Source organism: Topomyia yanbarensis, chromosome 3, assembly GCF_030247195.1.
Source record: "Topomyia yanbarensis strain Yona2022 chromosome 3, ASM3024719v1, whole genome shotgun sequence".
Classification (NCBI taxonomy): Eukaryota; Metazoa; Arthropoda; class Insecta; order Diptera; family Culicidae; genus Topomyia; species Topomyia yanbarensis.
Window position 1 is genome coordinate 192,247,580 of NC_080672.1, and position 24,426 is coordinate 192,272,005.

The 24,426-nt window shown below is 37.9% G+C and overlaps 1 protein-coding gene across 1 annotated transcript in view; it reads left to right on the plus strand.

Annotated features, from left to right (window-relative positions):
- The first annotated feature begins 381 nt into the window (after positions 1 to 381).
- Positions 382 to 24,426, plus strand: part of LOC131692986 (uncharacterized) — a 164,630-nt gene continuing 140,585 nt past the window's right edge. The window contains exon 1 of the mRNA XM_058980422.1: positions 382 to 436. Coding sequence (XP_058836405.1) covers positions 412 to 436 — 25 coding nt within the window. The 5' untranslated portion in view covers positions 382 to 411. The remainder of the gene's footprint in view (positions 437 to 24,426) is intronic.

The window sequence follows — 24,426 nt, forward strand, 5'->3', positions numbered from 1 at the left end:
CTAGAAGCACGAAAAACAGACATTCTCCATTCTTCCTTTCCAAAGCATACGCTTAAGTTGCAGCATTCTCTGCTGCATCATTAAACAGGTCCCCTCCAAAAGTATATGCTGAGACTGATGAACAACATAAAGAGAGTGGCATTTTATAAACACAATTTTACAGGTATGATTATTTTTCGCAGATTGAATATTCTTAGGTATCTCCTTTAGTATAAATACTATTGAGTGTACCTAAACGGAACAGTCCTGTTGTTGATTTTGTTTAGTCAGTAGTTACATACCATGTTTTCAAACCGAAACGAAAACGTATTATAGATATTGCGACATCATGGTTGGTCGATAAGTTTACAGAAGTTAAATCTAAAGACTATTTCTCATATCCAAAACGTGAATTAAGTGATCACCATAAAAATGAAAAGGCTGTCATTATTATTCGGTACGTTACATTGTGAATAAACAAAACTGGATGTTTCAATAGTTACAGTCGTGATTCGTTGGTTGGGCCACAGCCTATGTCCAACTAAAGCTACCAGTACACTGTTTGTCATAACGTGAAATATTTGATGAAGCAAAATTTGATCAAATAAACGTGTTTGACAAACAAATTTGACAAGGCCAGTACACGAGATCAACTGTTCAACAAACTTTTTTCATCAAATATTTGCATGGGCGAAGTAGTACATTCAACAAAAGTGCCAATTGTTGTATGTAATCAGGTGAAAATTTTTGTGAATATTTGTTTTTGTATTATTGATGGCATTTAAATTGGACTCCATAAAAGTGCGGTTTTTCTTATAAAAGTGCGCTTTTACATTGAATCGTTTTCGCATAGACAAACAGACGTAACACGAGATGAATTTTCATCGCCCCCAAAAAATATGGTCGATTTGAATTATGAGAAATGCGCCACCGCACCGAGCGTGGCGCGTGTGAAGCGATTTTGACACATAAGCGGACCCTACACGAGCAGAAATATTGACAATAAACCAATTTTTGATCAATATATTGATCGTGTAAGGATATTTTGAAAATATTGATTCTGTAGAATTCAAATGGGATTGACGTATTGAAGCAGTCTTGACAATATTTTTATTGACAATATTCTTGTCTCGTGTAGGGTCCGCTGTAGCCATAATGCATCACTTCGTTACCACAAGCACCCGAAAACCAATATGAAGGGAAAGAAAGGTGGGAGCATTCGTCACTTTTGAATGTATTAGTTTTATACACGTCAAATTGAACGTGGCGTCCGCGATCCATAAAATAAATAAACATAAAGATCTGAACAAGCATCCTGATTCTTTTGCGCACGATGAAAAGAGAGAAAAGGCTGAACTTCACCACGGATCTTCCGATTCGAACACTTAGTGATACTTTTAATGTAGAATACATTTAAGCTTTCAATATAGGGGTCCCGTTTCAAAATATCGGCTGCGGCACCGCGTCAGATTTTGAACGTTAATAACTTTTATCATACTTAACAGAATGATTTGATTTTTAGGCCAATTTGTTGAAAATATGTTCCTCTATGCTGTATTAAAATTTTAAGTATGTATAACATGCACTAATAACAAAAAATTGTGTTTTGAAAAATCTTTCGAAAACGACTCGGAAAAGTGAAAATTTTCAGCCCATCCCGCACAGAGCCGTCAAAATGGTGGACCAACCGAACAATAAAATAATGAAAAGTTTATATATAGGTCCACTACATGTTTGTTTTATGATTATTCGTATTTGGTTGCTTGACGAGAGCAGTTAGTGGGGGAAAGACGGCATACTCCTTTGGTTAGGCCATTAGAAGCCGGACGGAAAGGAAAGGCTCACGCACGGCACGAGAACGAGCGAGAAAGCGATAGTAGTGCATATTAGCGCGATTATATAAATATCTGTCGGTCGGTTTTTCTCATTCGTATTCGTTCAAGTACTAGCAAGCAGCCAGTCCACCGAAGTAAAGCAGTTGGCAATGACGACGGTCCGAAAAAGTGCCCCAGCTACTGGTGACTCATCGGAACTGTCGCCCTGCAAGAATTTCGCCCCAACTAAAGGGCAACTAATCTGTAGGCTATCGTTCCAGCGTCTATATAAGAAATACGATGTGTGGAACGAAAGAAAGAGAATTTAAATTATCCTCTCTCGCTCGTTTTCGTGCACTGCTTTTCCATTCCTTTCTGCTGCTAATACCATCATAACTTAAACGAATGTGCATGTTCCCCCACCATCTCATGGCCAGTGTTGCCACAATTGCATGTTGCTATTACACTTTGAATTATTTTATCGATCCTCTCTAGTATTGATAAAATATAGAACGTGCAAAGTACACTAGTCGCATGCTTTTATTCGAACTTTTTGGCAGCCTCCGTTGATTAACTGCATAAATCGATTTGTTTGTGCAGCTCCTTGCTAGTAGCAAACTAAATAGCCTTTATCAGCGCTAACAAATAACACAAAAGAATTTAAATTTGTGAAAATATTTTCCTTCCTTCTTTTCAAATCTGTAACATTCTTTGAAAATATTGTTTGAATGTTGTTATTGAAAAACTGAACATGCAAGTTTGCTAGCACTGGCCACTACATTGAAGGCGATGGAAAGACAGAATATTCGTTTTGGTTATGCTAGTATTGGTAGCCGAACGGAAAGGAAAGGCGCAGGAATGGAACGAAAACGAGCGAGAGAGCGATAGTAGTGCTTTCTCGTGTGTTTATATATGAATATTGGTCAGTCGGTTTTTCTCATCATTCGTATTCGTTCAAGCACTAGCAAGCAGCCAGTCCACCGAAGGAAAGCAGTTGGCAATGGCGATGGACGGAAACAGTGCCCCAGCTACTGGTGACTCATCGGAACTGTCGCCCTGCAAGAATTTCGCCCCAACTAAAGGGCAACTAATCTGTAGGCTATCGTTCCAGCGTCTGGTTCGTGAGATTGTACAGGACTGCAAAGTCGAGCTACGCTTACAAACCTCAGTCGTAATGATGCCCCGAGAAGCCAACGATGCCTACTGGTTCGAGAATGCAAAATAGTGCGCCTGGTTTGTTCGAGAATGCAAAATACTGCACCAAACGCATAACTTTCAGGCCAAATATATTAAACTGGCTCACCGTGTCGCGGGGAGTGCGTCTGAATTATGCTCCCGCAATAAAACAATAAACGGTTCTTTTCAGGACCAATTAATTGTGTTCTAATAAGAGTTAAACTGAAATATCCATTTGAGGTGTTTAACAATTTTCAGCAAGTAGGTTAGAAATACGATATGTGGATAGAAAGAGAATTTAAATTATCCTCGCTCGTTTTCGCGCACTGCTTTTCCATTCCTTTCTGCTGCTAATACATCATAAATTAAACGAATGTGCGTGTTCCCCACCATCCCATGGCCAGTGTTGCCACAATTGCATGTTGCTATTACACTTTGAATTATTTTTTCGATTCTCTCTAGTGTTGATAAAATATAGAACGTGCAAAGTACACTAGTCGCGTGCTTTTATTCGAACTTTTTGGCAGCCTCCTTTGATTAACTGCATAAATCATTAGATTTAAATTAACGTCTCGAAGTGAAGTCACGATGCTCCGGTTATGTCACAGACATTACCCACCCATCTTTTTTTAGTTTAGTAGAGCGAATACGAATTACTATCGCTCTCTCGCTTGCTCGTTTTCGGGCTATGTTCCTTTTCATTCTTTCCTGCTACTAATACTAGCATAATCAAAACGAATGTGCGTCTTCCCACCATCCATTTAGTGAGCAGTGTTGCCAAACGCATTTTCAGTTTTTCATCAATAACATTTCAACAATATTTTCAAAGAATGCTGTAGATTCGAAAAAAAGAAAAATAGTTGGTGATGGAAAAGAATTCCCAATTAGAATTTTTAACCATAATTATAACGAATCATTTGAAAATTTCACATGCAAACGTAATTTCGTTGCATATCATTAGATTTGGATTAACGTCACAAGTGTAGTTACGACACTCCAGTTATGTCGCAGACATTACCCACCCATCTTTTAATGTAGAATATTTAGTCTAGAAATCAGAATGTTCCAATGGTCGTTTCAGGCGACTTCAACATAGATGTTTCAAAACAAGAGAATTTGAAATTTGTTTATTTTATGAATGAATGTTTCAAGCTTCGTTTGATCTCTGATCCATCACAAGCAACTACACTTGCAGGCACATGCATTGATCTTGTATTTGTCAAAAACGTCAATGCAGAAACCCGAAGATATATTTCGTACTTTTCATATCACAGACCAATACTTTTTTTAATTGATCCAGTGGTTTAATTTCAAATGTAAACAACGCTTGAAAAATTATAACCGGTTGACGACCTACACCTACACCAATCATGTCAGAATCACCTCCTGGACAACAGCTAAGCCCGGAAATAGTAAGAAGTCAGAAGCATCCAACGAAAATCGAAGCCAGCGCATCTCCCCACCAAGGCCAACAACGCCAACAAAAACGGTCCTTGTCAGAACCACCATCATTTTTGTAAAGAATAATTTGAAATATTCCTCGCCCAAATCACCTTTTGTCCGAAAATTCCAATGAATATCAACATATTTGAAGAACGTGTTCCTTATGTATTCTACATCTCTCCGGTTATGTCGCAGACATTACCCACCCATCTTTTTTAAGTAGAATACTTCTAAAGTTTCAATATTGGGTCCCGTTTCAAAAATTTCAGTTGAGAAATTTTCCCAGGTTTTAAATGCGAATATCTTCCGTTCTACTGATCGAAATCGCAATATTTTTGCACTATCTGATCGGAAATTCGTGCACGTATTTCGTATTAAATTTCGGAATTATTGCGACTACTATAAATAAATCAAAACAAAGATTTTTAGAAAATCCTTCGAAAACAGCGAGGAAAATGCGCAATTTGCAAGTATATCTCACGCCGAGGGGTGACTCACTCTAGTATTTTCGATTCATGCTAACGTATTGAGAGACGTATTTGTGTATTTTTCACGAAATGAGATGTATTTTGTGTATTGATGAGTATTGGTTATTTCTTTCATAATTCTTACGTATTAGCGCATTAAAAACGTATTTGTATATTGTTCACGAAATGCTATGTATTATGCGTATTGGTGAATTATTTCATAATTCTTATGGATTAGTGTACTAAAACGTACAATTGTATGCACGCATTGTATTTTTGTTGAATAATCAATTGAAACCGAATGTTACTGAATTTTGACGTTTAAATGTTATTCTAAAATACAAGTAGAATAATTTCATAAACGCAAATAATAAAATTAGTACAAATGGAATTACTAGTGATTTTTCAAGATTAACGAACAATTAAGCATTATGCCAAATTTTATTATTTAGAGAATTAGAATTTCTAATTAGGCTTACCGAATGGTAATTTTTGAGCAACGCGGTATTATATTTAATCACTGCAGTGTTATCTAAATTTATTTAAAAAATGGAGATGCTTCTCAGTAAAATTGAGATGCTCCTCAGTAAAATCAGCCGAAATTCCTACTGGTTATACTAAACTCGGTTGTGTCACTAGAGCCTGAATTCTGGCAGAATCCAGCCGGAATTCCAACTGGACTTAGAGTTATGGCTGAACTCATTCCTGCAAGTTGATCGGAAGCGATTCGGATTCTTGTGTTTTGTATTATTTTTTATTATTTTGATAATAGAGGTTTAACCTTAGCCTCTTTTCTGGTTAGAGTAATCTCTTGTGGAATAATCTCTAACCTTATGTGCGAGGTTGGGAATCGAACCCAGGTGAGCTGCGTACAATCTTGTGTTTTGTATTCTCAATCCATCGAGCGTTGGTTTCGATTCTATTCCCCCAACGAGTGTTGATTTATAATGCAACCTATACATCTAAACAAAATGATCCATCGCAATGTAAACTTCGAACTTGCAAGATTTTAGAGCTTCACTATTTAGGGTAAACATTAAAACCATTGTTTATGTCGATAAAATGAGAGAATTCTTGATTAAAAATTTCCTACTGATGCTGGTAGGAAGTTTCGGATTTACCTATGTTCACATCCCCTGGGAGTATTTTCAATGTACGGGATGTTTATTTTCTTTAAAGATTATGGGATTGTTCCTCTGAATCAAACTAACAAGAATTCTGATTGATTTCTGCCTGCTTGTCATTCTAATGATTCACCGATTCTGAGTCCGTTTGCTGGGAGTCCCAATTCCGAGAAAAGTAAACAGCAGCTTGAAAGAAACATACGCTATGTCATAATAAGAAATATACTGAATTAGTTTCATTTGGCATGAAATTAATGTAATATTTGTATGGCTTGTATCAACAGTGTATTACTTGACGAATTGGATTGTTATCGACGCATTGAAAAATATTTGCGGTACTAACGTATTTTTGTGTATTAGCTTATTTTCGACGTATTATCGACGTATTGAAAAATTCTTCCAGAAGTGACGTATTTTAGTGCATTAGTGTATTTTCGGCATATTAAATGTATTAAGGTGTATTGAAGCATTTCTCAATTCACTTTGAATGGGGAGTGAATTGCCCCTCGTCTCACGCAGAGCCGTCAAAAAGGAGCATGTAAGCGTTTCATTACATACGGGAATGTTATATATACAGGTCACGCGAGCTCGTTTTGTATCAGTGGGTGCTCGCTTACCACACGAGCAACATGCTCGTCCGGACGGTACAATGAGCGGTATCATGTTTGCGTTCTCGTACCAAGCGTCATCGCAAGGTTCTTCGTGATAAAATCCAGGGAATCCAAATCCGCCATTCGGCGTCTGGCTCGTCGTGGTGGTGTAAAATGCATCTCCGATTTAATCTATGAATACTGATGGTGTGCAGGAAAATGTCATCCGAGATGCCGTGACCTACACTGAACACGCCAAGCGCAAAACCGCAATGAATGTCATCTATACTCTGAAGCGGCAGGGACGCACTTTGTATGGATTTGGAAGTTGAAAAGGTAGAACTCACTTGTATCATTATAAAAAAGGCCCTTTTCAGGGCCACAAAAATCATTTCAAAGAATAAGTTTGCATTTTCTGTTTCATGGACTGTTTCTCCTTGGAGAGCGATTTGGGTTAAACCCTAAATTATGATTTATTTCAGTACGGAAATTGCAAATATGGTCAGAAACAAACTGAAGTGAAGTGGAAACCATTTTTACTAGGCGCATTCAAAAAAGGTTTCAATTCTCAAACATTTTATCAAGGTACCGTATTACATTACTCTCTTTACCCTGAGTGTTCAATAATCTCCGTATTGGAAACTCAATTTTAATGTTGTTTTTTATCAAAAAATATGTGGTCGTCCTGAAAATAACGGTTTTTACAAGAGCATTTCTTTGGTAAGTCTCAGCGTTCGATTTATGCTTTCTTTTCGGTCTTCTTGGGAAGCAGTACGGCTTGGATATTTGGCAACACACCGCCCTGAGCAATTGTCACTCCGGAGAGCAGTTTGTTCAACTTTTCGTTGTTACGAATCACCAGCTGCTGAAGACGTGGGATAATTCGTCTTTTTGTTGTCACGGGCAGCATTTCCTTCCAATTTAAACATTTTAGCAGTAAAGTATTCCATTACAGCTACTAAGTAAACGGCACTCCGACGCGTTCAACACAATTTGCTTGTGTATCGACCAGCGAAGAGGAGGAGCTGCGAAGAATACATATTGAGGACAACACAAAAAAGGACGAGCTTACGTTGTGGTGTAGTCAGGTATAAAAACTCAGCATGCTGTTGTTCACGATCAGTTCGTTTGCAGCATCGTAACTGTACGTCGGTCGAAATGTGTGCTGTTTGCTGCTGTCAGAAGAGTTGGCCAAGCACGCTGTCTCAGATGGCACCAAAGCTGTTACCATATACACCAGCTCCAAGTAAATTCCGAACACTGCCCAAACAAAAAACCCTTTTCAGGGCCATCAATTTATCGACAAAGAATGAAATTGAAGTTTTGTTATTACAAGCATCAGAAAGTGGTTTGTCAAGAGCGCTGGATGATAAGTGACTTGTGAACAATACCGTCGCTTTCACGTAGAATGGCACAAAATCATAAGGTTTTTGGGATTTGCAGACAATTTAGTGTAATGATTCAATTTACAAAAATCGAACGTTTTCTAGCGTTTCGATATAGGTGCTCCGTTTCAAAATTTTCGGCCAGAATGCTGCCTGTTTTTTAAACGTGAAAATCTGCTGTTGTACTGAATGAAAACCTTCGATTTTTGCGCTGATTGGAAATAGTTGTGACTAATTCTGTAGAATTTACAATTACTGAAAATAACGGATTTTGTGAAAGCAGTGGTTGGTCCGTACAATTCGATTCCAAGCAAGCCAGACTAGTTTTCGTTGGAAGGTCCACCTCTGACAATAGAAGTAAACTATTTTATTTTGAATTCAACTACAACTTCCTTGAAAACAGCACAGCTAAAAAAATTTTGGGAAAAACGCACAAACCTAAATTTTCCTATGCTATATTTCACCCTAAGGAGGAAAATTTGGTAAAACCAAAATTTCTCACTAGGGTGAAAATTTGTTGGTAAAAACCAGTCTTTGTACAGGAGGGCACAAATCCTTATTTCATACTATGTTGCGTTTCGGCTTCGCCTCATCAGAAACCGACACTAACACATTGTCGGAATAGATTAGCGCCGGCTTGACGCAAATCCCTTAAAACTAAAACACACTATGTGTTTCAATCAAACGACTGATCAAACGTGATGTCCCGTTCGAGCAGAAGTTCTGTTTATGCCGATGAGACACAAGTGAAGCCGAAACTTGTCTTGGCTTAGCAGGCCTATGCGAAAGCACTATGCTATATTTCACCCTAAGGAGGAAAATTTGGTAAAACCAAAATTTCTCACTAGGGTGAAAATTTGTTGGTAAAAACCAGTCTTTGTACAGGAGGGCACAAATCCTTATTTCATACTATGTTGCGTTTCGGCTTCGCCTCATCAGAAACCGACACTAACACATTGTCGGAATAGATTAGCGCCGGCTTGACGCAAATCCCTTAAAACTAAAACACACTATGTGTTTCAATCAAACGACTGATCAAACGTGATGTCCCGTTCGAGCAGAAGTTCTGTTTATGCCGATGAGACACAAGTGAAGCCGAAACTTGTCTTGGCTTAGCAGGCCTATGCGAAAGCACTATGCTATATTTCACCCTAAGGAGGAAAATTTGGTAAAACCAAAATTTCTCACTAGGGTGAAAATTTGTTGGTAAAAACCAGGCTTTGTACAGGAGGGCACAAATCCTTATTTCATACTATGTTGCGTTTCGGCTTCGCCTCATCAGAAACCGACACTAACACATTGTCGGAATAGATTAGCGCCGGCTTGACGCAAATCCCTTAAAACTAAAACACACTATGTGTTTCAATCAAACGACTGATCAAACGTGATGTCCCGTTCGAGCAGAAGTTCTGTTTATGCCGATGAGACACAAGTGAAGCCGAAACTTGTCTTGGCTTAGCAGGCCTATGCGAAAGCACTATGCTATATTTCACCCTAAGGAGGAAAATTTGGTAAAACCAAAATTTCTCACTAGGGTGAAAATTTGTTGGTAAAAACCAGTCTTTGTACAGGAGGGCACAAATCCTTATTTCATACTATGTTGCGTTTCGGCTTCGCCTCATCAGAAACCGACACTAACACATTGTCGGAATAGATTAGCGCCGGCTTGACGCAAATCCCTTAAAACTAAAACACACTATGTGTTTCAATCAAACGACTGATCAAACGTGATGTCCCGTTCGAGCAGAAGTTCTGTTTATGCCGATGAGACACAAGTGAAGCCGAAACTTGTCTTGGCTTAGCAGGCCTATGCGAAAGCACTATGCTATATTTATAATGAAATAAGGATTTGTGCCCTCCTGTACAAAGACTGGTTTTTACCAACAAATTTTCACCCTAGTGAGAAATTTTGGTTTTACCAAATTTTCCTCCTTAGGGTGAAATATAGCATAGTGCTTTCGCATAGGCCTGCTAAGCCAAGACAAGTTTCGGCTTCACTTGTGTCTCATCGGCATAAACAGAACTTCTGCTCGAACGGGACATCACGTTTGATCAGTCGTTTGATTGAAACACATAGTGTGTTTTAGTTTTAAGGGATTTGCGTCAAGCCGGCGCTAATCTATTCCGACAATGTGTTAGTGTCGGTTTCTGATGAGGCGAAGCCGAAACGCAACATAGTATGAAATAAGGATTTGTGCCCTCCTGTACAAAGACTGGTTTTTACCAACAAATTTTCACCCTAGTGAGAAATTTTGGTTTTACCAAATTTTCCTCCTTAGGGTGAAATATAGCATAGTGCTTTCGCATAGGCCTGCTAAGCCAAGACAAGTTTCGGCTTCACTTGTGTCTCATCGGCATAAACAGAACTTCTGCTCGAACGGGACATCACGTTTGATCAGTCGTTTGATTGAAACACATAGTGTGTTTTAGTTTTAAGGGATTTGCGTCAAGCCGGCGCTAATCTATTCCGACAATGTGTTAGTGTCGGTTTCTGATGAGGCGAAGCCGAAACGCAACATAGTATGAAATAAGGATTTGTGCCCTCCTGTACAAAGACTGGTTTTTACCAACAAATTTTCACCCTAGTGAGAAATTTTGGTTTTACCAAATTTTCCTCCTTAGGGTGAAATATAGCATAGTGCTTTCGCATAGGCCTGCTAAGCCAAGACAAGTTTCGGCTTCACTTGTGTCTCATCGGCATAAACAGAACTTCTGCTCGAACGGGACATCACGTTTGATCAGTCGTTTGAAACACATAGTGTGTTTTAGTTTTAAGGGATTTGCGTCAAGCCGGCGCTAATCTATTCCGACAATGTGTTAGTGTCGGTTTCTGATGAGGCGAAGCCGAAACGCAACATAGTATGAAATAAGGATTTGTGCCCTCCTGTACAAAGACTGGTTTTTACCAACAAATTTTCACCCTAGTGAGAAATTTTGGTTTTACCAAATTTTCCTCCTTAGGGTGAAATATAGCATAGTGCTTTCGCATAGGCCTGCTAAGCCAAGACAAGTTTCGGCTTCACTTGTGTCTCATCGGCATAAACAGAACTTCTGCTCGAACGGGACATCACGTTTGATCAGTCGTTTGATTGAAACACATAGTGTGTTTTAGTTTTAAGGGATTTGCGTCAAGCCGGCGCTAATCTATTCCGACAATGTGTTAGTGTCGGTTTCTGATGAGGCGAAGCCGAAACGCAACATAGTATGAAATAAGGATTTGTGCCCTCCTGTACAAAGACTGGTTTTTACCAACAAATTTTCACCCTAGTGAGAAATTTTGGTTTTACCAAATTTTCCTCCTTAGGGTGAAATATAGCATAGTGCTTTCGCATAGGCCTGCTAAGCCAAGACAAGTTTCGGCTTCACTTGTGTCTCATCGGCATAAACAGAACTTCTGCTCGAACGGGACATCACGTTTGATCAGTCGTTTGATTGAAACACATAGTGTGTTTTAGTTTTAAGGGATTTGCGTCAAGCCGGCGCTAATCTATTCCGACAATGTGTTAGTGTCGGTTTCTGATGAGGCGAAGCCGAAACGCAACATAGTATGACCTAAATTTTCCACTATAATGGAAACTAGTGCCCCCGCCGCACAGCATCATCAAGATTGATAGTAATTCAAGCCGGGAGAAATGGGGGAGGGAGGTTGTAAGGCAATGGAAAACGAAAATTTCATTTATATCTTACTGGAATATAATTGGCTGGTCCTGAAAAGAACTTGTTGGTTTGTGGTTTATTTTGCGTCACAATTTAGGCCTGCTCGATTTCTGATAGCTGTGAATTTCTCGCAGGGCGACAGTTTCTGTTCGGTAGCGATGAGGCTTCTTAACGCCAACCGTGACTGGGGCACTTTCACACGGCGTTCGTTGCTTACTGCTTGCGGGGAGGCTTTCCTCCAGTGAACTTACGAGCGGTCGGTTTGGTACGGGCCATGTAGCGAAAAATGCTGATCTGCTACTTCTCTGATGCTGGTAGTAGGACGACGGTCAAACGCTCGTTTTCGTGCCTTCATTTATAAAAGTTCAACAATATTTTCAAAGAATGTTGCAAATTGACAACTAATTCCAAAAATACTCCAAATAAACTATGTATATGCAAAAGACGACAAAATCGCAAAGAAATTTCTGTTCCAGCACAGAATTTCCTGTCGGTAAATGGTTTTTTGGCGGGTAAATTTGCTCGATAGAAATGCAGTTCGTCGATTGGCCCATTCAGATTCGCAATTTCAGTTTTGTTCATAATCAAAAATGTGTGATCGTCCTGATAAGGACAGTTTTTACAGCAATATGCATTTCATTTGCGAGTTTCAGCGTTCGATTTATGCTTTCTTTTCGGTCTTCTTGGGCAGCACTACTGATTGGATGTTTTGCAACACACCACATTGAGCAATGGTCACTTGTTTGTTCAACTTTTCGATGTTACGAATCGCCAGCTGTTGAAGACGTGGGATAATTCGTCTTTATGTTGTCACGGGCAGCATTTCCTTCCAATTTCAACACTTTAACAGCAAGCTATTCCATTACAGCTACTAAGTAAACGGCACTTCGAAGCGTTCAACACAATTTGCTTGTTGTTTCGACCAACGAAGGGGAGGTGCTACGAAGAACACACATTGAAGACAACACAAAAAAGGACGAGCTTATATTGTGCTGTAGTCAGGTATAAAAACTTGGCATGCTGCTGCTCAATATCAGTTTATTTGTATCGTCGTACCATATACGTCGATCTAAATGTTTCCGAACATTGTTAAAGGATACAAGAAAAGTTCATCAAGCACGCCGTCTCAAATGGCACAAAACACTAGCTCCAACTAATGCTGTTTTCGGTTTTAGAATCGAGTCGCCCTAGGTTCGCTCTAATGTTGACAGTTTCCATACAAAAGTGACAGCTCCGAGCGAACCTAGAGCAACTCTGATCTAAAAACGAAATCAGTATAAATTCCGAAAACTGCCCAAACAAAAGGCCCTTTTCAGGGCCATCATTTATCAACAAAGAATAGAATTGAAGTTTTGTTATTACAAGTATTAGAAAGTGGCTTGCCAAGAGCGTTGGATAGTAAGTGAGCCCCTTGTGAACAATATCGTCGACATGTCGTAGAATGGCTCGAAATAAAAAGTTATCATTTGTGTGATTTGTTGACAGTTTCGTGTAATGATTCAATTTACAATAACATTCATTAAATGCTCGTTTTAGGATTACCATATAGATAAATATGTTCGAATATTTTAGATTTCGATGTACGTGTATCGATATTTCGGTATTTCCATTAGAAATAACAAAATAACTACTTCTAATACAACCTATCAGAAGATAGTCAAAATTGTAGCATTTGTATAACCATTCTAAAGTGTATTCTACTTCACTGCGGTTATGTCTCTGACATTACCCACCCATTTTTATTTCGAAACTCACGGAAAGATAGAAATCAGCTCTAGTGCTAAATCCTCTTTCTGTTTTCAAATTAGTTGAATTTAACAACAAATTCTTAAAAATAACAAGCGATTTAGTTAAAATTCAGCTTTTATTTTTCTAATTAAGTTTTTGTTTTTAAGAGAAGGTTTTAGTTAAATAAAATCCGGAACCCATCCAGCAAAACAAAAACTAAAAATAAAATTTGCATTTTCAACTTTGTTTGCGGTTGAATTTAGGAATGAAAACAGCATTCTCAACCATAGATAAAGAATGCTATTTTGTTATTTCTGGGCTGTGTATATATGCTGTGAAAATTCAGCACGGAGAATAACAAAAACTTTTACTGAATTTTATAACCAGAAACATTGTTAAAAACAGAATAGTTTTTGCTCATGTCAAATTCACTTGAGCGAAAAAAATAAATTGTTAGTAATTGGTGTTGTGGCAGATTTTTGCACGAAATATTTTGTGAATTGACGTTGTTTAGTTTTAGTTCAAAAGGATTATTGTCAAGTAGTGCACAGATAAAATGAGAAGTTAATGTTGCATGAAATTGTCCACGAAAAGTGTAGTATTTTGGTTGAAAATGGTGGTAAGTTTTTATTTTTCTCTTATATTCTGGCCTGGTGGAGTGAAATTGTGACAATGTATGTATTGTCAAGAAAGAAGATGTCAGTGAAACAATTATAGTATCATCGCATAATGTATTTATTTAGCATGTTTACGTCCGTTTAGTTCCCTACGTATAAGATGTGTCAGAGGTGGATGTTAAGCGTCATTTTGAAATCCAAGATGGCGACTCCCGACTAATCAAAATTTTTTGAAGCACAATCAGTATAGGAATTTTTAAATATGACTGACAAGTGAGTGTCGATGGTTGATGTTTAGCGCCATTTCAAAATTAAAAAATGGCGACTTTCGGTTTAACGAAGTTCCTAAACCTAATCATTGAGGTTATTCTAGGAATTGTTCGGATGAGTTGTTTCCAGAGACAGATGTTTTACGCCATTCTAAAATCCAAGTTGGCAACTTTACACACAGAAAAATTAAGCATATTTAAACCAAAAATATGTGTTATCGAATCCTATCATGTGTTTCAGCATGAAAAAATATGTTTCAGCATGAAAAAGAAACACTTTTTTGAAATTTTTTAAAACTTAGCGTGAAGCGAATTGATTGAAACTTTTACACATCACAGTGAATTATTTCAATAACATGTTATAATTTTTCTATTCAAAATATCGACAAACGACTCGGTGACGAAGCTTTTTGTAGAACGCCTTTGAAAAAACATAATTTGCGGTGTTACCTGCCATTCAAAAACTACATAACCGATTTCTTTCAAACTTTGCATAAACATTCTATTAAAAGAATACCTAACTCCTACGTAGAGTTTTTAAGATAAATTTTTAATTAGTGGTTTTTTACTCATTTAATTTTTTTTTTTTCGTTTCGCGAAAAAATCCGCATTTTTATTAGTAAACACCCCTTTAATCGAAAAATTATCTCAAAAACTCAACGTAGGAGTTAGATATTTTTTTACATAGAATGTGTATGCAAAGTTTGAAATAAATCGGTTGAGTAGTTTGTGAATGGCAGGTAACACCGCAAATCATGTTTTTTTTTCCAGTGACAAAAAGCTTCGTCACCGAGTTGCTTGTCGATAGTTTTGCCTAGAAAAATTACAGCATGTTATTGAAAAAATACACTAAAATGTACAAAAGTTTTGATAAATTCGCTACACACAAAGTTCTAAAAAAATCGCAAAATAGTGTTTTTTACGCTGAAACCTTTTCGTTAAACCGGAAGTCGCCATTTTGGATTCAAAAATGGTGCTAAACATTTTCCTCCGACACCCTCGTCAAAACCATTTCGAAAATACCCATATTGATTGTATTCTAAAGGACTTCAACTGAATCAAATTAATGTCGAAATATAAGTCTAAAAAGCAGGAATTTTATTTTTTTTAAATCAGTAGAAAAAACACTAAATTTAACCAAAGCTGTCGTAAATTTAAAAAAATGACATTCTAAATTTAACTACGAAAAATTTTAAATTTAAAAACAGAATGGCTTAAATTCAAAACTGACATTTGTTGAAATCAACTGAGGAAAAAACTAGATTGAACAAAACAACCTCCCTAAAATTAGCATATTTTTTCAGGAATTCAACTAAATAACTAGATAATTTTAATGCCAAAAAGTTTTGAATTTAGAGTATGTATTAGTTGAAATAACAGAAAATAGCACTAAATTCAGCACAAAATTTAGTTGAGAAGATGGAGAATGTGTCTCCGCTAAAAGTGACAGCATCATTTTCTCGCCAAATCAGCAGAGAAAACAGAAATTCCAACTAGCATTTTAGCTCTTTTCAGGAAGATCGAGTAGAAAAAACACTAAATTTAACCAAAGCTGTCGTAAATTTAAAAAAATGACATTCTAAATTTAACTACGAAAAATTTTAAATTTAAAAACAGAATGGCTTAAATTCAAAACTGGCATTTGTTGAAATCAACTGAGGAAAAAACTAGATTGAACAAAACAACCTCCCTAAAATTAGCATATTTTTTCAGGAATTCAACTAAATAACTAGATAATTTTAATGCCAAAAAGTTTTGAATTTAGAGTATGTATTAGTTGAAATAACAGAAAATAGCACTAAATTCAGCACAAAATTTAGTTGAGAAGATGGATCGAGGCCGTAAGGCTGAAAATCATAAGGCCAAAATTACATTAGGCCGAATTCAAAAGGCTGAAAAATCAAAAGGCGGACTTTCAAAAGGCAAACTTTCTGGAAGGCGGAATTTCAAAAGGCAAACTTTTCAGAAGGCAGAATTTTGAAAGGCAAACCTTGTTAAAGGACGAAAGAAAACAAACAAAGCAATGATAATAATGTGCTATTATCCATTACCTGCTATTGATTATATTTCGAGTGAATACATTTTATAATTGATTTTGCCTTCTTTTAAATATGAGCAGTTCATTTTAGTTTCATTTTTGAATTTTTTATGCTTGTTCAGTTGCAATTATGAATACTTTGCTATGACTTACGTTTTAGTACAGTATAATGTAAAACTGCGATCCACCAGACGTATGTTTTCTTTTGACCATTATTATTATGATCGCCAGTGGGTTTTGGTTTTCCATACAACGTTTCAATAATTTAAATTATCCTTATTATCCTTCTTTATATCATGAGCTGTTCTTTTGGATTATATACTTCATCATCTGTGAATTTCGCTAAGTTTTTCAAATGATGATTTATGGAATGAACTTACATATATTCAACCATCGATTGTTACACTGATCTAGAACTTGGGGCGAAGCCAGTGGCCGCCGACCCGCCGTCGGAAGCGGCGGCCCCTCGCAAGCAAACCTGTGATCCACTCGTTTGCCCGGATTACTCAAACATGTTTTTTATTAATTGGTAAAGAAGAATAATCTAATTTTGGTTTAAGTACAATATTAGTACTATTAGTAAAGAAACTCATTTAAAGTTATTTAAATGTTTAGGTAGTTGCCGTTATGCTCAAACATTTGAGCTACATGCCAGCTGCTTACAACTGCATAACTGTTCGTATTCCCGGTTTACTCGAACATAGGGATTGATTCCTTCTTTCAAATATGAGCAGTTCTTGGAATCTGTATGCCAAATAACTCTTGCACGCACACTTGTAATCACTTCGGCTACCCAGTTTACTCAAACATAGGGGATGATTCCTTCTTTCGAGCATTCTTTGAATCTCAATTAAAATCGCAATGAATGCACAATTTGACAAAGGGTTTGGTGGATTTTTAGAGCATTAATTCTTCTTTTGTATTGGAAAGGTTTCGTACGTAAACGTGCGATCCTCCCGATTTACTCAAACATGAGGCGATTAATCAATCAGAAACAACACAATGTGAAATAATCGAATAATAAAAAAAAGTTTGCCTTATGAGATTCAGCCTTTTGGGTTTTCGGCTTTTTGAGTTTTCGCCTTTTAAGTTTTCGGCCATTTGATTTTTCGACCTTTTTAGCATTAGGCCTTTCGAATTTTCGCCTTTTGAAATTTCGCCTTATGTTTTTCGGCCTTTTGATTTTCAGCCTCTTGATGCTAAATCGAGAAGATGGAGAATGTGTCTCCGCTAAAAGTGACAGCATCATTTTCTCGCCAAATCAGCAGAGAAAACAGAAATTCCAACTAGCATTTTAGCTCTTTTCAGGAAGATCGAGAATAACTAATCAAAATCAGCAAATTGAGAATTTGCTTAGTTGTCCTAAATAATAACTAATTCAATTCAGTAAATCAACTAAGGTTTTCGCATCTGAGCCGAATTTTGGTTCTCCGTGTACCGATAAAAATAATTATGACTGAACCGAATCAAAACCTCTGGCCACAGAAAAGCCCACCACGTTATTTGTTTATGTTTCTCTTCTTCAATTTCGTTTGTTTTATCGGAGAAAAATGACAACAATGGTCCAGAAATTTGAAATGTATTCCTGTCGAAGTGTACATGCAAGAATTGTTCAAAAACATCTCGTAGTTTCCTGCACGATGTCGATCGGTGAGCAGATACATTTTAAGATCTTGCCAATTTAACTGGTTCGGTGTAACGAAACTACCCGGATGTATGCAATAGATTCGAATTTGTCGGTCCCCGAAACTTACGGAGAATTTCAACGTTGGCGGGGTGCAGGAGCTATGGAAACTAATGATACGCTGAGACCATATTCAATCTAGATATATTTAATGATCAGTCGCAACTAGGGTTCGCAGTACCGACCCCTTTTGGCGAGAACCGGTACTACGGTACTGAAGCCCTCAGTACCGGTAAAGTACCGGTAGGCGGTACTCGAATATTTTTTTTAAAAAAATCGAAGAAAGCTTCAAACTGAAATTGAATGCTCAAACTGCTGATCTTATTCTCAGATAATTGATTTGCGCTGATCAAAAAACATGTTTATTGTTTTTAATTGCTTCGGAATGGCAAGACTCATTTCACAGAAGATATTTTTCGTATAGAGCACTTTCTTTTATTTCGAAATCTAGGCCACTTTGAAATCAATAACTGCTAAGTGGTGCGACTTTCGTCGACTTGAACAGATGGTAAATGTATGAAACCCTATTAACAACAGTAAATCAAAGCGAGAATGGCAGTAAATCCGAGCAGGTTATTCGCATTTCCTCTCTTGCTTTTCTGAAAATTGATATCGACCTTGTAGCCTTTTTTTCAAATATCAACATTTTATCTTAAATACGTTTATTTAGGCCCAAATGCTTTAGCTTAACGAGGCCGATAATTCATTTTTTTTTAATTACATGTCACATGTTAGTGGGGGAAGGGAAAGCCGTATTTAGGGGCGGCTTGCTCCCCTCTTATGTAAGTAAAGGAAAAAGGTAGGAAGTGGGATACATATTGTGTAATTGACATCGTCGTTTGCTGATTGATCATTGTGGCGGATATGCACACTTTGTTGTAGTGTTGTAGTTTCCAGCCTGTAATCGCAGGGGCGAGGGAAGGGTCGATATTTCGGATAATTATTGGCACTCTGATGCTGTCATGATGTTCTCTATATCATCTGCATGTGAGGTATGTCATGATGTTCTGGGTAGACGGTTATCAAGAAGGGTATGCATCGAAGTCTCGTGAAGCAATGCCATATTGTAGATACAGGGATAGGTTGGTGAGATTCTACTGTGAATGAGAGAGGGGAAAATGTATTAAACTTGGACATCAATAGTTTTCAAAAAGATATAGATAAGAAAAATATAGGGGTGGTCACGGCTTGCCAGGACGTCCCGGACTGGCACGTAGGGTGATCTACATCGGGCCCGAAGGGAATCTGTTAGTTGAGACCTGGCAACACAGTACTCTGCGCACAGCCAAACAACATGCTCGATGTCGTGATAGCCGTTCTCACAAACACAATGATTACTTTCAGCAAGCCCTATACGACGGAGATGCGCGTCAAACGAGTAATGGTTGGACATGATCCTTGACATCGTACGAATAAAGTCCCGGTTCACATCCAACCCCTTAAACCAAGCATTCGTTGATACCTTCGGGATAATGGAATGTAGCCACCGTCCCAGATGTCCATTGCTCCATGAGGTTTGCCAACTATCGAGCGTCCTCTGACGAGAGATACTGAAAAATTCGTTGAAGCAAATTGGTCTTTCGTAAGTGTCGCCTTCTAATGCGCCCACCTTGGCTAAAGAGTCCGCCTTCTCATTGCCCGCAATAGAACAATGTGACGGGACCCAAACCAAGGTAATCTGGTAAGATTTTTCAGATAAAGCACTCAGATATTCCCGTATTTTCCCCAGGAAATATGGTGAGTGCTTTCCAGGCTTCGATGCACGGATGGCCTCAATGGAGCTGAGACTATCCGAAACGATGAAGTAATGGTCTGAGGGCAGGGTGTCAATGATCCCGAGAGTATACTGAATGGCAGCTAATTCTGCGACGTAAATTGAAGCAGGATCATTGAGTTTGAATGAGGCAGCAAGATTTTCGTTGAAGATACCGAAGCCTGTGGACCCGTCGAGAATTGATCCGTCAATGTAGAACATTTTGGCGCAGTCGACTTGATGGTATTTGTTATAGAAAATATTTGGGACAACTTGTGAGCGAATATGATCCGTAATCCCACAAGTCTCTTCCTTCATAGATGTATCGAAAAATACGGTTGACGTTATACGTAGATGAATTGATGTTCTGTGCCATGTAATCGAAGTGCAAGTACATGAATCGGGTCTGAGAATTAAGCTCGACAAGCCTTTCGCAATTTGCAATCACCAATGGGTTCAGAATATCGCATCGAATGAGCAATCGATATGAGAGGTCCCAAAATCGATAATTCAGCGGAAGAACGCCCGCCAGCACTTCAAGACTCATCGTATGGGTCGAGTGCATGCAACCCAAGGCAATACGCAAGCAACGATACTGGATTCGCTCCAGTTTGATGAAGTGTATGTTCGCAGCGGAGCGAAAGCAGAAACATCCGTACTCCAACACTGATAATATCGTTGTTTGGTACAGCCTGATTAGGTCTCCTGGATGGGCACCCCACCATGTTCCAGTTATTGTACGGAAAAAGTTGATCCTTTGTTGGCACTTCTGTTTCAGATACCTAATGTGACATCCCCAGGTACCTTTAGAGTCGAACCATACCCCGAGATATTTGAATGTTGAAGCCTGAGCAATAGTTTGATCCATTAACAAGCATGGGAAAAATCATTTCGCGAAACGATCAAATTGAAATCATCCACCAACATGCTCTTACTGTGAAACCCGATCTCGGCAACCCTTCTTGTGCAGAGTTACGCGTTCATGCGAAAGCGAGAAGTAAAACACAAAACTGAAAAAAAAAGTGTCAGCGCTCGGCTATGATTCATTCTCCATCGCATACGTAGTGTTTTGAATGAAAGCAGAAAGGATCGCAAATGAATGCATTCTTTCATTCACAAAGATTCATTTCAAAACATTCATCGGATCGTTCTAATAAAAAAAAACTTGTCGTTCTTGTTTATAGACCTATGAAATTTTCACTTGGTGATCTCTTATTGTTGAGTAAGTAGTTTGCAATGTGCTGGTGAAAAAACTAGGAGTGGGTAATGTCCGGGACGTAACCGCGGTGTTGACGTAGGACTAAACTTGGGCATATCATATGACATTCATGGATAATTTGAGCCAATGCACTTTTTGAATGAATGTTTACTGGAAATTTCATGTCGAATGAGATTGCCACATTCACTGATTTTCTAGGACTTGCAAAAACCTTCGGGTTTGTAGATTAATTTGATAAACATTTGCTTATATGAATCACTGGTAAATGTACACAAGAATTGACAGGCGCAAACTTATTAAATGGAACTTTCTAATTCAATTCTTTCTCCATTATGTTTTCATCCTAAAAAGAACGGTTTGTAGATAACTATGTTTGGTGATACCAGACGAGAATCCTTGCTAACGATTCGAACCTTGCCCGAATTCGCTTCTGCTGCGTACATACACGAACATTCCCCTTTCGCAGCTCACATCGAATGAGCATTGTATATCGGAATGCGATCTCTTTTATAAACTTCTTAGTGCAGATGGTAGTCCATCCCTTTGTGCGACAAATGAAAATATTTTCATCATTCGTTTTGGCGTGGCATTCGCTTAGTAGCAGGGTTGCCACATTCACTAATGTTCTAGAAAGATTTGCATTGTAGATTAATTCGATAAACATTGGTTTATATGTGTCATTGATAAAGTACAGCAGACTTGACAGGCGCAAACTCAATCCAAGTTATTAAAAGGAGCTTTCTAAATAAATTCTTTCTCCATTATATTTTCATCCTAATAAGAACGGTTTGCAGATAACTATTTTTGGTGATACCAGACGATTACATACACCAGATGCGTACATACACGAACATTCCCCTTTCGCAGCTCACATCGAATGAGCATTGTATATCGGAATGCGATCTCTTTTATAAACTTCTTAGTGCAGATGGTAGTCCATCCCTTTGTGCGACAAATGAAAATATTTTCATCATTCGTTTTGGCGTGGCATTCGCTTAGTAGCAGGGTTGCCACATTCACTAATGTTCTAGAAAGATTTGCATTGTAGATTCTTTCTAAATAAATTCTTTCTCCATTATATTTTCATCCTAATAAGAACGGTTTGCAGATAACTATTTTTGGTGATACCAGACGAGTACATACACCAGATGCGTACATACACGAACATTCCCCTTTCGCAGCTCACTTCGAATGAGCATTGTATGTCGGAATGCGATCTCTTTTATAAACTTCTTAGTGCAGATGGTAGTCCATCCCTTTGTGCGACAAATGAAAATATTTTCATCATTCGTTTTGGCGTGGCATTCGCTTAGTAGCAGGGTTGCCACATTCACTAATGTTCTAGAAAGATTTGCATTGTAGATTAATTCGATAAACATTGGTTTATATGTGTCATTGATAAAGTACAGCAGACTTGACAGGCGCAAACTCAATCCAAGTTATTAAAAGGAGCTTTCTAAATAAATTCTTTCTCCATTATATTTTCATCCTAATAAGAACGGTTTGCAGATAACTATTTTTGGTGATACCAGACGATTACATACACCAGATGCGTACATACACGAACATTCCCCTTTCGCAGCTCACATCGAATGAGCATTGTATATCGGAATGCGATCTCTTTTATAAACTTCTTAGTGCAGATGGTAGTCCATCCCTTTGTGCGACAAATGAAAATATTTTCATCATTCTTTTTGGCGTGGCATTCGCTTAGTAGCAGGGTTTCCACATTCACTAATGTTCTAGAAAGATTTGCAAAAACCTACGGGTTTGTAGATTAATTCGATAAACATTGGTTTATGTGTCACTGCTAAAGTACAGCAGACTTGACAGGCGCACACTCAATGCAAGTTATTAAATGGAACTTTCTAATTCAATTCTTTCTCCATTATGTTTTCATCCTAAAAAGAACGGTTTGTAGATAACTATGTTTGGTGATACCAGACGAGAATCCTTGCTAACGATTCGAACCTTGCCCGAATTCGCATCTGCTGCGTACATACACGAACATTCCCCTTTCGCAGCTCACATCGAATGAGCATTGTATATCGGAATGCGATCTCTTTTATAAACTTCTTAGTGCAGATGGTAGTCCATCCCTTTGTGCGACAAATGAAAATATTTTCATCATTCCACATTCACTAATGTTCTAGAAAGATTTGCAAAAACCACCATTCAAAGCACGGCTAATTAATGCTTTTACAAAATCATTTCTATCAAAATTTACGGTAAAATCTACGGAATCTACTACACAATTGTTTTAATTATTTCCCAACAAATCGCGCAAAAATCTGTTCCGTACAGCACAGCGCAAATAATTGACGTTGGAAAACAAATCGGCAACTTCAGCTGCCAAACACTTAGAAACGATCGAAGCATTTTTCCGTTAATATCACTTTTCTGACTCAAATTGTTGTAGGTATTTTATTGCTTCCGTCCAATTGGTCAGTTTATTGGTTTTATCGCACATTTTTTGGATATTATTATAGAAAATAACTAACCCGATAAGAGGGAAGTTATTTTCCAAAGCACGAAATGGAAATTTCAATTGTAATTCTTCTGAGAACGATTTTGTGGTCCTAATAAGGACCGTTTCTTGTGAATATTATTTCGCCGTTTCCCGCTCGGCATGATGATTATTCGCTTGGCATGGATAGCGCACAGATTGGTATTTTCCAACAAACTAACCAGGCAGGCCTCACTGGCTTCTTAAAGGGCCATTACGGCTGAGCTCCGGAAGAGTAGGTTTTGAAATTCTGTGCAATCTCACGGACCAGGCACTGGAAGAGCAGCTTGCGAATTAGTAACTCTGTCCACTTCTGAGAGCAATGAATTTCACGCAGGGCGACGACTGTTCTTGGTTGGCAGCGATAAGGCAGTAGCTATGATTTGGTTGGTGGTCAAAATGCAGCTTCTCGTTGAGCAGCACACGTACGTGTGTTCTGCTCTGTGGCTTACACACGTCTGGCTTTAAGAAAAACTGTGACACCCATATTTATAGGTTTTAGCATTAATGTTGATTCGCATTAAAAGTAGTTTTTGAACTTTTTAAACAAGTTTTACATAGCAAACAAGGTATCAATAGCAAGCGTTGAACGTTTTCCTTTCGATTTATGAAACAAAATTAGTAATTCCTTGAGTAGGAGAAAAGTTATTAGAGTTCAAAGTGTACGTAACGCATCCGTTTTGAAAATTTTGAAATGACACCCAGTATAGTAAAGAAAGACGTAAGTCCTACGTCAAAAATAACTTCTTAAAACGATTCCGTGCATATCACAATATAAATTTCAAGTGGATTGTAGTGCAATCTACTTCACAACATTGATTATAGTGTACATTTGCTCTATAAAGTTGACCTAACACAACCAGAGAATACAATGTCACATTCATTTGTGAACTAAAAGTTGAATCACTTGTGAATGTTTATAGTACAATCTTCCGATTCAATCCGCGTATGAAGAACACAATCTTCTTTAAGTTTTA